The sequence below is a fragment of the Papio anubis genome, chromosome 18 (assembly GCF_008728515.1).
Source record: "Papio anubis isolate 15944 chromosome 18, Panubis1.0, whole genome shotgun sequence".
In the NCBI taxonomy this organism is placed as follows: Eukaryota; Metazoa; Chordata; class Mammalia; order Primates; family Cercopithecidae; genus Papio; species Papio anubis.
Genome location: NC_044993.1, coordinates 59,202,211 through 59,218,592, shown reverse-complemented (window position 1 = coordinate 59,218,592; position 16,382 = coordinate 59,202,211). Strand labels below are relative to the sequence as shown.

At 46.4% G+C, this 16,382-nt stretch overlaps 1 protein-coding gene, 1 non-coding gene and 2 pseudogenes across 2 annotated transcripts; 1 reads left to right on the top strand and 3 right to left on the bottom strand.

Annotated features, from left to right (window-relative positions):
* Nucleotides 1-567: 567 nt before the first annotated feature.
* On the bottom strand, nt 568-4,795 carry LOC101023973 (annotated as a pseudogene).
* LOC110742003 (28S ribosomal protein S36, mitochondrial-like) lies at nt 3,179-4,284 on the bottom strand. Its single transcript, XM_021931776.2, has 2 exons — nt 4,114-4,284; nt 3,179-3,682 (listed from the first exon to the last, which is right to left on the bottom strand). The coding sequence occupies exons 1-2, from the start codon at nt 4,171-4,173 to the stop codon at nt 3,416-3,418; spliced, it is 327 nt and encodes a 108-aa protein (XP_021787468.1). The 5' UTR covers nt 4,174-4,284; the 3' UTR covers nt 3,179-3,415.
* Nucleotides 4,796-6,246: 1,451 nt separating the features above from the next.
* LOC116271433 lies at nt 6,247-6,349 on the top strand. The gene has a single exon (XR_004179985.1). It is a non-coding gene; the product is annotated as a U6 spliceosomal RNA (small nuclear RNA).
* A 330-nt stretch (nt 6,350-6,679) lies between these two features.
* Nucleotides 6,680-14,552, bottom strand: LOC100997094 (annotated as a pseudogene).
* Between the last annotated feature and the right edge of the window lie 1,830 nt (nt 14,553-16,382).

The following is a 16,382-nucleotide window of genomic DNA, read 5'->3' as shown; positions in this document are numbered from 1 at the left end:
CCCTTCCATCTTTATTGACTCTCAAGATTTTGCACAGAAAACTCTTTGGGGGCTAGAACAGTAGTAATTGTATCACACTGTTTTCAAGACTTCAAGTTTCAAAAGCAAATCATTTAAAAAAAAAAATACAGTTCCTGATTTGATTTAGATACAGGGACAAAAAAGTAGCACAGGCTTGAAGGTTACATTGTCTACAAATGGTGGCAATATTTTCCTTGGGAGAGTAGTTCTGTTGGCATTTATTTTTTAAATACTCAAAACGCTCAACCTCAAGCAGTAATAAACACAAGCAAAAGTGATTTTACCCTTAAAATAAATATTCAGAAAAACCTCTCTGTATATACAAGTGAAAAAATATGTAACACTTTCACACACAAAATAATAATAATAAAGGATTTGTTCATATATGTAGCTGAAATCTGCTGTTCCAGCCCACATGCCCCCAATAAAGAAGGGAGGCACAGACATAGGTGACTACTGTGGTTCACTAACTTACAGCATTTTTGTACCGGGACACTATCACCACCAAAAATTTATCCTTCTTGTTATATTTTTAAAATTTTTAAATTTTTTCTTCCTTTTTTGTTTCATTTTGTTTTGTTTTACAGCATGCCAAATCCTTTGGCATACATGATGGCCTTCAAGAATCTCTCTTTGGCCGGGCGCGGTGGCTCAAGCCTGTAATCCCAGCACTATGGGAGGCCGAGACAGGTGGATCACAAGGTCAGGAGATCGAGACCATCCTGGCTAACACGGTGAAACCCCGTCTCTACTAAAAAAAAAATACAAAAAACTAGCCGGGCGTGGTGGTGGGCGCCTGTAGTCCCAGCTACTCGGGAGGCTGAGGCGGGGGAATGGCGTAAACCAGGGAGGCGGAGCTTGCAGTGAGCTGAGATCCGGCCACTGCACTCCAGCCTGGGCAACAGAGCCAGACTCCGTCTCAAAAAAAAAAAAAAAAAAAGAATCTCTCTTCAAGTTTTTCCTTGCTTGAATATTCCAGAAGTAAAAGCACATTAAAGCAAGTATGAAATGTAGGTAACCTTTCCATGTCTGGGCCATTTTTGGGTATAATCATCTTTAATTTTCCTAGTCCTCCCACAGGTGCTCTGTCTGTGCCCATTTTCAACTGCAAGAAGAATCTTTTACGTTCATCTGTAAAGGAATGAACAACTTCCCAGAACTCCCTAATCAGAACAGAGTCCCTGGTATAGCCACTATCATTCTGTAGTTTCTTCTAGTGCTTGGAAATGTAGATTCCAATTTCCACATATAAGCAATTCAATTTCTTCTGTTCTGAATAAGTACTTCAAGGGAGATTCATTGGTCACCGTATGAAAACCTCTCCGAAAAGCCTTGAACTGTTTTTCTACTGATTTATTGAGAATGTAGTCAGAATAAAGATTAACAAATTCCCTCCTGTTTTCATTTGTCATTGGAATTTTATCACCATTTTCCTTTAGATCATACGTCATTGGGTTACCAAAATGATCTGTCTGTGATATCTGGAAAGTGATCATCATGTCATCTTCCACATTCCCTCTTTAAACTCTGAGATAGAACTGGATGAGAGTCTCCCAAGTCACGAAAAGTTCCTTTTTTCCCCATTAGCTTCTTGTAGACAACCATGGGAAAATGTACATCCAGTACACAGGTATTGTAAATAGCCAGACCCAGTACTATGCCGATCAGAGTAAACTGACCCCTCAGTTTCAAAAGAAGATGGATTAAACCAAAACAATTTTGTAGATTTATCATATGCGAACATACCAGTATCTGGACTGAAGATTTCCTCCACAACCAGCTGAAAAAATTCTTTGGAAACACCTCCCTCATCAACTCCTTGTTCTCGTTCAAATTCCACACACAACTGCTTCTTCAAGTCTGCAGGATTTTCCATTGCGATCATCTCTAGCCGGACAAGTGCATCATCTATGATAAGGTCACATCTAACTTTGAGTTTCAAATATGGATTCACCTGCTGTCCTTGAACTAAGCTGTAGAGAACAGTGATTATTCGTTCACTGTACATGCGAATTCTATTGTCAAAATCCCAAATTCCTTGTGACAGCATTCAATATAAAGGGACATGTCATAAAAGAATTTGTTTTTTGTTTCTACTTTGAAAAAAAGTATAATCTTTATCCATTTCTAGAACCTCATTCAGTGGTTCATTAATAAACTCTTCAAAAGGGATAAGTGGTTTTCGACAATCCAGGGTTTTAACACCAAGTTCAGTTTCCAGGGGGTCCACTCGAGGACCTTTCTTGTTTCTTCTTTCTTCTCCCAAAAGCTCCCGAAATGTCAGCTCACTGGACTCAGGGATGGGTTCTTCATCATCTTCCTCATTGTGGTTTGTGTCTACTTCCCCTCCCAACTGCATTTGCATAGTAAACCATTTTCAAGCACTTCGAAGCAGCAACAATGGCATCATCATCATTCACTAGATTTCAACTGTTAAATTCATTGCTTATGACTTTGTAAGTCATAAGTTGCTGAAATGGCTCCATCATTCTCCGAATCTGGTCTGCATTGTATTTAGACCACAGTCTGATCAGTTTTCCTTGGGCTGCAAGGGGTAGCTTGCTCATTGCTTTGCAAAGTAATGGCAAAGCCATTTCCAGATATTCAGGACTGTGGAGATTTCTATTCTCCATTACGAAAATGAACAAATTCAGATAATTCGGATCTCAAGAGTATTCGTTGTGATACGTCAAGTCACATTCCACGTTAGGCGACAAATATACAAATGCATTGAGAAAGGCAGTTTCAATTCTTTCATTAGAGAGCAATCTGGTGTAGACCCTTCTAATGGCATCAATATCCCCAGACACATCATTAGGGCCTAATTTTTGCAGATTGTTGTCTCCCTGTGAGCTATCACCTATCCTTGAGGAAGATGCTTCTGAGTCTTCTTCCATAGCAGCAGCAGAACATGCAGCTTTTTCCTTTTCATCTTCATCCTTGTCTTCATCCTTTGCTTAAAGAGATTTCAGTTCTTTCTTGGTGTGTTGTTTAACTTTCTGGAAGCTCTGTACCAATGCCTTAGCACTAGAAAAAACTCCTCTAATAACAAGGATTAAAGGGGAATAATCCTCTCTTTCTCTACACAATTCAAGAATTTCACATACCTTCTCTTCTGTTAAGTAAGTCACATCTTTTTTTTTTAAATAGGCTAACATTTAAAAATGTATACTTTAATAAGTATAAAGTGTATAAATAATTAGGTAAGCTTGTGGAGAAGCTGACCAAGATACATAAATTAGGAAATACAAGTGTCCATCTAAATTTTCTATATTTCATTTTTTTCATAGTATTTATTAAAGGTGTTTAATATACAGTTTCTCATCTGTCATTTTGGAAGTCCTTTATTGTAAAGACAATTCTATTGTCTGATGACAAACAGCAGCCACAATGGTTATTCAGGACCTCCATGTTGGATAAATTCAATTTCTTCTTGAGACACAAGTTTCCTTCTGTATTTCTGAGGTAATGTTTTTATTATTTCTGCAGTATCTGGTGGACCCTGATACATAAGCAAATCTGGTGATTTACTTCCCTTAGAATGTTGTGAAATTACAAAATAGTGAGATGGTAGCCCTGCTGATCTCAAAGCTTCGGATAGATTGAGTTTAGGATTGTCTCTTCTGTCAGGAAATCTTATTAATGGAGTGTGTGGGCCGGGCTCGGCGGCTTAAGCCTGTAATCCCAGCACTTTGGGAGGCCGAGACGGGCGGATCACGAGGTCAGGAGATCGAGACCATCCTGGCTAACACGGTGAAACCCCGTCTCTACTAAAAAGTACAAAAAAAACTAGCCGGGCAAGGTGGCAGGCGCCTGTAGTCCCAGCTACTCGGGAGGCTGAGGCAGGAGAATGGCGTAAACCCGGAGGAGAGGCGGAGCTGCAGTGAGCGCTGAGATCCGGCCACTGCACTCCAGTCTGGGGCGACAGAAATGAGACTCCGTCTCAAAAAGGGAGTGTGCGGTTTGACTACCTGCTGAGACGCCACACTCCTGCTGCCAGGCTGGAATCCCTCAGCTCTGGACCCCAGTTCTTTGCTAGTAACTCTTTTTTTTCTATGAACATTTAGGTACAGAGACAGTACGTGCATTCACTTCTCTTGGGCAATAAACGTGAACGACCCTACTGGCAGACGCCATCTTGCTGCCCATCATGACCCCGAGAAGGGGCGTAAGTCACATCTTCAAAATCAATTCTAGCACCTTTCTTGTTCATTTTTTATCTCAGAGCAGGAGTTGTTGGGGGCACCTTTCGAGTTCTCAGGACCACAGAGTTTTGCGTTAATCTTATAAAGCTCGAGGGCTTTAACAACTGCTACATTATTATCCATAGGAAGAAAAGTTGGACAGGAAGCACAAAACTCATTCGTGCAGGCCTCATTTCCACAGGTGGTAATGAGGCATTCCGTTAGATGCTTTGCAGCTGCTCGCTTCATTCAGTTAGCTTCAGTGTCGTCAGACTGAGGTTCTCCTGGTGATCTGTTACAGGCTGTGGCCATTCGGTGACATCAGGGTGATCACAGCTTTGAGTCACTGATTAAAAACAGGTGGCCACACCAGTCTTGCTGCTACCTTGATCTGAGCGTAGGCTTAACAACGCATATTTCGCCAAACTTCTGAGGAGCTGGTGAATTCTAAAATCAAGCTCTTAGAGATTTTTAACATTACAGCCATCTGTATACATTTGTCAGTGCCTCCGGTTGTAAGCTGGTTGATGGTAGGGATCATCTCTTCCATATTTTAATTTTACATAATAATGGTGACCATGTTTTCTTGACACCGTACCTCCCCCTCTGTCGTCGCCCCCGCGCCTGGGCTGCGGCGGCCGCCTCACGGGTCATCGTCGCCCTCGCCCTCCGCCTCCGCCCGCCACCGCCTCGTTCCCTTTCGCTAAGGTTCACGCGGGACCCGCGCTTCCTTATCCGGAAACCCATGCAGGGTAAGGGGGCGCCGGAGCCGCCCGGAAATCCCGGCTTTCATTCCCGGCTGTCGCTGCCTGTCCACACCGCGGGGCTGCCGGGCCCTCCTGGCAGGCCGAGAGCTACTCCGGGGAGGACCCGAAGGAGGCGCCGCCGCCCGCAGCCGAGCGCTCCGGTCCGCAGAGGTGAAGCGGAACTCGGCGGCGGACAGCGGGCGCCCGGGCTGGCAGATGGCTTGGTGGCGGAGGGGTGCGCGAGCGAGCGAAGGGTGGTGTGTCGGGTCCTGGCCAAGGGAAAAGGCCCTGTCGTCTCCTCTAGTCACCCCGAACCCAGCGCCACCATCTTGGCGGAAACACGGATCTCCCAGTTGATTTTCTAAGATCAAAGACACCTTCCCTCGAGTGTCTTCTGGTACCTCTGCCATCTTCTCCGGCTCCACCACTCGCGTGTCCCCTGGCATCTCAGCCACCTATTTTACTCGAGTGTACTCTGGTACCTCTACCATCTCCTCTAGCTGATGCTTTTCTGAGACCACAGACGCCTCTACCACTGGAGTGTCCTCTGGGACTTCACCTACTTCACTCGGGTGTCCTATGCGACCTCAACCCTTGAACTCTGGAGAGGGAGGTTGCAGTGAGCTGAGACTGTGCCACTGCACTCCAGGCTGGGTGACAGAGCGAGATTCAGTTTCAAAACTAATAATAATTAATTAAAAAATAAAATAAGTTATGACAGCACGTTCCTATAATCCGTCTCAATAAATAAATAAATAAATAAATAAGTCCAGCCTGCCTGTGCCTCAACTGCTCTTCCCCACAACCCACCTTGAGCATGCTTGAGAACATCCTCCTCCAGCCAATTTGCCTTGGCACGGGTAGGCCTGACCGGCAACAGGCAAGTGAGCTTGCTGTCCAGGAGAGGCACATGAGGGAGGCCCTGGTTCAACACATCCACTGCCTTGCCCAGCACAAAGCGGGAGGTGGAGATGGCCCCACTGTCTTTAGCCCAAGGCCCTTGTTGCCTGTGCTCTGGCTTCCTCTCCATCAGACTAGCCAGTCAGGTAGAGGTTTCTCTCCCACTGGCAAGATGGGGCCAAACATTCCTGCTGGTCCACCTGGAATTAAGAGCAAAGGTCTCGTGCTTGGCTCAGACTCCAGGGCTTTCCCAGGTCCTCAACCCTGTCAATGGCCTCACCTTGACCTTGAGCACAGCAGGACTGCGGGAGGAGCGCTGGTTGAGCCGGGTGCCTCCTCCAGTCCAATTTCCATTGGCCAACAGGAAGGGCTGCTCAAAATCAGCAAATCTAGTTGTGCTCGCTTGCGCAGCGCATACACTGAAACTCGAACTATACAGGGATTAGCAGGCCTCTGTACAAGGATGGCACGCCACTTTGTGAAATGTTCCATATAGAAATAATAATAGGCCGGGTGCGCGGTGGCTCACACCTGTAATCCCAGTACTTTGGGCAACCAAGGTGGGCGGATCATTTGAGATCAGGAGTTTGAGGCCAGCCTGGGCAACATGGCAAAACCCTGTCTCTACTAAAAATACAAAATTAGCCAGCCGTAGTGGCGGGTGCCTATAATCCTAGCTACTTGGGAGGCTGGGGCAGGACGATCACCTGAACCCGGGAGGTGGAGGTTGCAATGAGCAGAGATTGCTGCCACTGCACTCCAGCCTGGGAGAGAGAGAGACTTTTGTCTCAGAAAAAAAAAAAATAATAATAATAATCATCGTCGTCCTCATGTAAAATCAGCAAAGCTAGTGATAGCCTTCTGCACAAGACCAGGAATCAGGGTGCTTTCCCGACAGTCTTCTGGGATCACCAGGTCCCTATGCAGGGTCCAGGAGGTCGGACCCTGTGTAAGCAGTGAGGGGGAAGGGCAGTTTTCCATACAGAGGCTGCTTGCTTTCTGGGGATCGGTTTCCTTTCTCTGCTCTGTTCTCAGAGTTGTACCATTGGCCACCCCAGCCTCTGTCTTTCCAGGTCTCCCCTTACCTCCCTCCTGCCAGAGGAGAGCTGTGTTCTAGAACCAGGTCTTACTTTGAACCTTTGTTGCTCCTCTTCCAAACAGCTCAAGGCCTCATCCTTTCCTGGTGGAGATCTAAGTAGGACATAGTGACAGGGAGGGCCCAAGGCCTGCCCTGAGTGCCCTCCTCCCTTGTGAGCTGTAGGAGGTCCAGGAGAGCCTGGGGAGTCATCCTCTTTAAAAAAGAAAAGTCCAAGTGCAGGAGCAATTCTCTTAACTGAGCCTGATGTAAGCAACACTTATTTACCTTCCATTTCCCTGTAAAACATATGAGTGATGCTAACAGTCCACTGACTACTATGTCTAGTAGGTTACTAGTGGGAAGCCATTTGAATTAACCCAACCAACTTCCAATTCTATTAATACAAGATTTTTTTGTTGTTGTTGAGATGGAGTTTCATTCTTATTGCCCAGTCTGGAGTGCAATGGTGCAATCTTGGCTCACCGCAACCTCCACCTCCCAGGTTCAAGAGATTCTCCTGCCTCAGCCTCCTGAGTAGCTGGCATTACAGGCATTCACCACCATGCCTGGCTAATGTTGTATTTTTAGTAGAGACGGGGTTTCTCCATGTTGGTCAGGTTGATCTCGAACTCCTCATCTCAGGTGATCCGCCCGCCTTGGCCTCCCAAAGTGCTGGAATTACAGGTGTGAGCCACCATGCCCAGCCTAATAAAAAATTTTTAAAAAGGGACTTTGCCATAGCAAGTAAAGATCCTATTTCTTTTTCGTTATAAATGTCTATATATGCAATTTAAAAATTCTGGGCCAGGCCCGGTGGCTAAAGCCTGTAATCCTAGCACTTTGGGAGGCCAAGGTGGGTGGATCACCTGAGGTCAGGAGTTCAAGACCAGCCTGGCCAACATGGTGAAACCCTGTCTCTACAAAGATACAAAAATTAGCCAGGCATGATTGCAGGTGCCTGTAATCCCAGCTACTCGGGAGGCTGAGACGGGAGAATCGCCTGAACCCGGGAGATGGTGGTTGCAGTGAGCCAAGATCGTGCCACTGCACTCCAGCCTGGGTGGCTGAGTGAGACTCCATCTCAAAAAAAAAAAAAAAAAAAAAAATTCTGGAAGGACACTTATACCCAGTAATATTGCCTTTTCAAAAGTCTTAAATTGAAAAAATAAAATAAAAAAGTCTTAAATTGGCCAGGCCTCGTGGCCCATGCTTATAATCCCAGCACTTTAGGAGGCTCACTTGAGGCCAGGAGTTCCAGACCAGCCTGGGTAACATAGGGAGACCCCCATTTCTATAATTTTTTAAAAATTATCCAGGCATGGTGGTGTAGGCCCAGCACACAGGAGGATCACTTGAGGCCAGGAGTTCCAGACCAGGCTGGGTAACATAGGGAGATCCCCATTTCTATAATTTTTAAAAAATTATCCAGGCATGGTGGTGTAGGCCCAGCACACAGGAGGATCACTTGAGGCCAGGAGTTCTAGAGCAGCCTGGGTAACATAGGGAGACCCCCATTTCTATAATTTTTTAAAAAATTATCCAGGCATGGTGGTGTACGCCTATAGTCCTAGCTATTCAGGAGGCTGAGGCAGGAGCATTGCTTGAGCCCAGGAGTCTGGGGCTGCACTGAGACATGATTGCACCACTGCACTCCAGCCTGGGCAACAGAGCAAGATCCTATCTCTAAAAAAACAAAAACAAAAAACAAACAAAAAAAAAACTTAAATTGAAAGCACATGAGACCTAAATGTCCATCAACTGATGAACAGATTTTTATTTTTAATTTATTTTATGAGGTCTCACTTTGTCATCCAAGCTGGAGAGCAATGGTGTGATCTTGGCTTACTGCACCCTCTTCATCCTGGGCTAAAGCGATCCTCCTCCCATGGCCTTCCAAAATATTAGGATTGCAGCCATGAGTCACCGCACCAGGCCACAGATTTTTAAAATGTGGTATATCCATGCAGTGAAATATTCAGCAATAAAAACAAAGTACTGTTACATGCTGTAACACACATGAACCAGAAAAATGTTATGCTAAGTGCAGTCACGAAAGACCATATATTATACAATGCTATGTATGTGAAATGACTTGAAAATGCAAATCTATGGATTAATGATTGCCTAGGTCGGGAGAGGATGGAGAGATTGAGTATTGGTCACTAAAGGGTATGAATTTCTTTTTGGGATGGCAAAAGTGATCTAAAATTGATTATGGTGATGGTTGCACAACTCTGTGAATATACCGAAACCACTGTATTTCACATTTTAAATGGAAAGATTCTAAGGTATATGAAGTATATCTCAATTTTTCAAAAGCCATGAGAACTGTTTACATGCTGCTATGCCAGCAACTAGCATTTAAGATCAATACTATTACCAAACGAGCAGCAGGTGAAAGCTTAAGTGCTCCTATTTGAAAAGCAATGTTATTATAATATGGATTTACGTATTCCTAATATAATATGCCAGAGAGTTACCTATTCTAGCATGGATTCTCAAAAGTATCTGCATTTCGGTGAGTTTTTTTTTTCCCCCTGGCCTTCACTAGGACAGGGTCTTGCTCTGTCATCCAGGCTGGAGTGCAGTGGTGCAATTAAGGAAGAAGACCACTCCTACTCCTGCTGCCCTTCTCCCCCCACCTTGCCTAGATCACAAGACAGGAAGAAAGGGAGAAAGCAAAAAGTCAGAAAGAAACAAAAGTAAGATGAATGGCCAGACAACCTTGGCACCACCACCCGGCCCTAGGAGTTAAAAAAAAGTAATAATAATAACATAGACCCCTGACCTAAACTACTTGTGTTATCTGTAAATTGCAGACACCGTATGAAAAAAGCGTTGTAAAACTTTTTTTTCTGTTAGCTGATGCATGTAGCCCCCAGTCACATTCCCCACGCTTGCTCGGTTTATCACGACCCTTTCACATGAACCCCTTAAAGTTGTAAGCCTTTAAAAAGGCCAAGAATTTCTTTTTCAGGGAGCTTGGCTCTTAGACGTGAGTCTGCCGATACTCTTGGCTGAATAAAAAACCTTTTCCTTCTTTAATCCGGTGTCTGAGGAGTTTTATCTGCGGCTTGTCCTGCTGCACAATCACTGCTCACTGCAGCCTCAACCTCCTGGGCTCAAGTGATCGTCCCACTACAGACTCCCCAGCAGCTAGGACCGCAGGTGCTTCCCACCCAATACAAACACAGCCTGGCTAATATTTGTGTGTATTTATTTATTTTGTAGAGATAGGGTTTCACCATGTTGCCCAGGCTGATTTCAAACTCCTGGCCTCAAACAATCCTCCTACTTTGGCCTCCCAAAGTGCTAGGTTACAGGCATGAGCCGCCATGGCCTGCCAGAGAGTTTTAAAAAATACCGATGGATGGGTCTGACTCCCAGTCATTCTCAATGAGTTGGTCTGGGATGAGGCCTGGCATCAGTAGGTCTTTAAACTCCTCAGATGATTCTATTTTAGCTTTACTTTTTTAAAGCCAGTCAAATGTAGCCGTGCAGATGATTCTAGTAGGCAATCAAAGTTGACCTCTATTGCTGCAGATTCACACAACCTGGAGCCCCATTGATTGTTGATTGTTTTTTTCTGTTGTTTTTTTGTTTCTGAGACACGGTCTTGCTCTGCAGCCCAGCCTGGAGTGCAATGGGTGATCGCGGCTCACTGCAACCTCCGCCTCCCGGGTTCAAGTGATTCTCCTCCCTCAGCCTCCTGAGTAGCTGGGACTACAAGCGTGCACCACCACGCCTGGCTAATTTTTGTATTTTTAGTAGAAATGTGGTGGCTGGGAGTGGTGGCTCACACCTATAATCCCAGCACTTTGGGAGGCCGAGGCGGGTGGATCACAAGGTCAGGAGATCAAAACCATCCTGGCTAACACAGTGAAACCCCGTCTCTACTAAAAATAAACACACACAAAAAAAAGAAACAGGGTTTCGCCATGTTGGCCAAACTGGTCTCAAATTCCTGACCTCAGGTGATCCACCCGCCTTGGCCTCCCAAAGTGCTGGGATTACAGGTATGAGCCACCTTGCCCAGCTTATTGATTGAATTAAGAAAAAAATTAATTTGTGGTATAAAAATGGTAACACCAGAATCCAGGCTACTCTCATTATCTAATTAAAATAGTACCTATTCCTTTTAAGAGCTCCTAAGAGAAGTGTGATACTTTTCTTGTAGGTATCTAGCTGATTTCTTGAAGTTGGTTCTGTACTAAGGTAATATCAGGTAAGTGGAAATGGAATTAAAAACTAAATGTGGCCAGGCGTAGTGGCTCACATCTGTAATCCCAGCACTCTGGGAGGCTGAAGCAGGCGGATCACGAGGTCAGGAGATGCAGACCATCCTGGCTAACACAGTGAAACCCCGTCTCTACTAGAAATACAAACAATTAGCTGGGTGTGGTGCCGGGTACCTGTAGTCCCAGCTACTCAGGAGGCTGAGGCAGGAGAATCACTTGAACCTGGGAGGCGGAGGTTGCAGTGAGCTGAGATAGCGCCCCTGCACTCCAGCCAGGGCAACAGAGCAAGACTGTCTCAAAAATAAATAAATAAATAAAATTAATTAATAGAGACAGGTTCTCACTATGTTGCTCAGGCTCGTCTCTAACTCCTGGGCTCAAGTGATCCTCTCATCTTGGCTGCTGAAAATGCAGGGAGTACAGGCATGAACCACTGCAACCAGCCCAAATATTTTCTTTTCTGTTTTTTTTCGAGACGGAGTCTCACTCTTGTCACCCAGGCTGGAGTGCAATGGCGTGATCTCGGCTCACTGCAACCTCCGCCTCCTGGGTTCACATGATTCTCCTGCCTCAGCCTCCAGAGTAGCTGGAATTGCAGGCACCCACCACCACGCCCAGCTTTTTGTGTTGTTAGTAAAGATGGGGTTTCACCATATTGTCCAGGCTGGTCTTGAACTCCTGATCTCAGGTGATCCACCCACCTCGGTCTATCAAAATGCTGGGATTACAGGCATGAGCCACCACGCCCCGCCTGAAGCCTTATTTGGAACTCTCTTTTCTCCACCCATCTTCCTTCCCCCACACTGGCAACAATTCACTACGGTTTCTTGGGATTTCAGGAAGAAAATTAAAAGGAGAAGGCAACAAAAGAACTGGAATGTGGCCCGTAAATATATTCCTATGCTGCTAGGATCATGAATCTTATTATTCTAGTAACACAACTCAAGAAATACCCTCTGCAGTCCTTGTTTATAATGGTTGTTGTATTTTTGCAATGTGAATTCAATGCGAAGGTTACAGGGCAACAGAGAGACTGATGTGAAGGCAAGCAACAGCTTTAAGTCAAAATGTACAGAATGTCTATTTTTGTTGATGGTGATTGGTGATGTTTAAGAAAACAGCTAGGCCGGGCACAGTTGCTCACGCTTGTAATCCCAGCACTTTGGGAGGCCGAGGCAGGCACATCACCTGAGGTCGGGAGTTCGAGACCAGTCTGACCAACATGGAGAAACCCTGTCTCTAAGAAAAATACAAAATCAGTCGAGGGTGGTGGCGCACGCCTGTAATCCCAGCTACTCGGGAAGCTGAGGCAGGAGAATCGCTTGAACTCAGCAGGCAGAGGTTGCGGTCGGCCGAGATCACGCCACTGCACTCCAGCCTGGGCAATGAGAGCGAAACTCTGTCTCAGGAAAAAAAAAAAAGAAAAAAAAAAAAAAAAAAGGAAGAAGAAGAAGAAGAAAGAAAGAAAAGGGCTGTGTGGGCAGGAGGGCTGAGCCCGGCTCAGTAGGCTGTTCGCCTAATCCTGCTGCTGCAGCCTGAGTGATCAGCTGTTGGCGCTCCGCTGCCGCACGCATGCGCATCATGACGAGGCTGTCAAAGTCCCTTTCCCATAGCACTGAGTCTTTAGACCGCCCTGGGTTGCTGGGGCCCACAGCGCCCTGGGGCCGTCCCTCCAACCAGGAAATCTTCAGAGGGTTCTCCACCAAGCCAACCTCATTCCGGATGGCCAGCTCGGCAGACTCGACCGTCTCAAACTCCACCACGGCGACGCCTGCTTTCTTGCTGGAAAGCACCGGGTTGTGAACCTCACCGTACTTCTGCAAAAGCTGCAGAAGGACACCTTGGGAGTAGCCGCCTTTTGACGCATCCTCCGTCTTGCACTTCCATTTGAGCTTCAGTTTGGGGGTTCCTCTGCCTCTGGTGCTCGCGGCCTTTTCTTTCCACCTCTGGGCACGTGCCTGGAGGGTCTGCTCCCGGAAGAGCTTCTGCTGTTCCTCCAGCTGCCGGGAGCCCTCTTCTCGCAGGCGCTGGATCTCTTGCTCCAGAGTCCTGGGGTTCCTGCTGCCCTCGGCATCCTTGCTCCTCTGAGCCTGGGCCTGCCGCTCCCGGGCCTCCAGTTCGAGCCTCACTCTCTTCCTTCTGTTTAAGTTTCTGGGTCCTCTCTGCTGCCTGCTTCCTGGCTTTCCTGACCTTGTCATAGGTAGCCCTGGCTGTAGCATCGGTCAGTACCTCTAAGGCCCGAGAAAGCTGGGGGAAGAGTTCAGCGGCTCTGGGATTATCGGGATTTTTGTCTGGGTGGTAGGAGAGGGCCTTCTGCCTGTAGGCCTTCTTCACCTCTTTGTCTGTTGCTGTCTGCTCGATGCCTAGAAGCGCATACAGGTCCATCTGCAAGAGCTCCTTGGTCACCGCCATGGCTCCAGCCCTGACTGGAGTGAAACCACCAACTACCAGGGGTCTAAGCTACAAAAACTCCCTGGAGTCTGAGGGACAACTCCCAGGAGTCCAAGCGAGAGAGCATGGGAACTACCGGATCCCAATGGCGCTTAGCCTCCTGGGGATTGGCTCCTGAATTAATAACCCAGCTTCCAATCCAATCTCCCAAACCTGCCTGTGATCCCTGTGTCTATCTCCAGCTCTCAACTTGTTTTTAATCTTGGTTGTTGATGTTTGACAACATTGGATTACATTTATCGTTTTGAACACAGAGGAACAATGACTGCTTTTATTCCTATTGATTGATGAATTGATTGATGGGATCTTGCTATATTGCCCAGGCTGACCTCCAACTCTCGGGCTAAAGGGATCTTCCCACCTCAAACTCTGGAGTAGCTGGGACTACAGGGATGTCACTGTGGTTTTATCATCTTTTTGTCATCTTATTGTACTTACGGTGGAGGGCAGTTGCTCCTGTTAACAATCCCAAGTTCTCACCCCTACATAGCACAACACACTTCATAAAATTGATGAAAGGAAAGGGAGGATAAAGGAAAAGTTGAGTAAATTAAATCCTAGGTTAATTTAAAGTTCTGTAGATTCAGTTCAGATTTCAGTAAGCAGTAACCCTCTTGAAAAAAAAAAAAAGAAAAAAATCACTCTCAATTCTGACGGTTGATGGGTTGATGATAAAGCACAACTATTTGCTTTTACCTCTTCCACACAGAAATGAAACAATTTGGGAAGACATCCCAAGAGAGTCAGGAAAAACAAGGCAAGATAAGTGCTGTGGTTTGGATGCCCCCTCCAAAACTCATATAGAAATTTGCCACTGTGATGGTATTCAGAGGTAAGACCTGGCTGGGCATGGTGGATCACGCCTGTAATCCCAGCACTTTGGGAGGCCAAGGCAGGTGGATCACCTGAGGTCAGGAATTCGAGAACAGCCTGGCCCCATCTCTACCAAAAACACAAAAAATTAGCTGGTAGGGTGGCGGGCGCCTATAATCCCAGCTACTCAGGAGGCTGAGGCAGGAGAATCGCTTGAATCCACGAGGTGGAGGTTGCAGTGAGCTGAGATCACGCCATTGCACTCCAGCCTGGGCAACAAAAGGGAAACACCATCTCAAAAAAAAAAAAAAGAAAGAAAGAATAAGAGGTGAGACCCTTAAGAGATGATTAGTCCATGAGGCCTCTGCCTTCGTGAATGGATTAACGCTGGTATCTCGAGAGTGGGTTGTGTTATCCAGGGAGTGGGCTTCTGATGAAAAGATGAGTTCAGTTTCCATCCATTCTCTGTCTCTTATGCTTGTTTGCCCGTCTGCCATGGTATGGCACTGCAAGAAGGCCCTCACAAGTTGTGGCTCCCCCCCACTTTTTTTTTTTGAGACAGAGTCTCAATCTGTCACCCAGGCTAGAGTGCAGTGGCGCAATCTTGGTTCACTGCAGCCTCCGCCTCCTGGGTTCAAGCAATTCTCCTGCCTCAGCCTCCTGAATAGCTGGGACTACAGGCGTAGGCCACTATGCCCGGCTAATTTTTTTTTTTTTTGTATTTTTAGTAGAGACTGGGTTTCACCATGGTGGCCAGGATGGTCTTGATCTCCTGACCTTGTGATCTGCCTGCCTCAGCCTCCCAAAGTGCTGGGATTACAGGCGTGAGCCACCGTGCCCGGCCAGTCCCTTGATCTTAGACTTCTCAGGCTCCAGAACCGTGAGCCAATTGAACTTCTATTCTTTACAAATTACCCAGTGTGCGGTATTCTGTTATAGAAGCAGAAAACAAAAAAGAGTTTAGACATTGTAATCTTATTTAATAAAGACAACTTGAGTCCTATGTATGAGACATTCTTCCTTCTCAGGATCCTGCAACTTCCCTGTAACCAGCAGAAAAGGAGACGTGCAAGATGTTTGTTTCCATCTTTATTCGGGCTCCACTGAAGGACCTTCAGAGGTGTTGGGGTAAAACATAAACACTCTGGCTCCTCCTGTGCTCTGTTGGGCCTAGCAAGTGGGTTAGGAAAGACTGTTCCAAGAGTGGGTATTTCAAGCAACAGACGTATGTCCTGGCTGGGCGCGGTGGCTCAAGCCTGTAATCCCAGCACTCCGGGAGGCTGAGGTGGCTGGATCACCTGATGTCAGGAGCTCAAGACCAGCCTTGCCAACATGGTGAAACCCAGTCTTTACTAAAATACAAAAATTAGCTGGGCAGATAGCGTGCACCTATAATCCCAGTTACTGGGAAGCCGACACAGGAGAATCGCTTGAACCCAGGAAACGGAGGTGGCAGTGAGCCGAGATCATATCACTGTATACCACTCCAGCCTGAGCAACAGAGTGAGAGTGAGACTCTATCTCAAAAAAAAAAAAAAAAAAAAAAGAGGCCGGGCATGGTGGCTTGGCCTGGCGTGGTGGCTCACGCCTGTAATCCCAGCACTTTGGGAGGCAGATGCGGGTAGATTGCTTGAGCTCAGGCGTTCAAGACCAGCCAGGTGAAACCCTGCCTCTGCAAAAAAGACAAAAATTAGCTGAGCTTGGTGGCACGTGACTGTAGTTCCACCTACTTGGGAAGCTGAGGTGAGACGATTGCTTGAGCCCGGGAGGCAGAGATTGCAGTGAGCTGAGATTGCCCCATGGCACTCCAGTCTGGGTGACAGAGAGCTTGTCTTAAAAAAAAAAAAAAAAAAAAAAATACAGAAGAGAGAGTCCAGAAACAAACCCAAGTATATAAAGGGGAATGTTTTAGGGTGTGGGATATTCTGTATCTTGACTGTTGTGGTAGTGT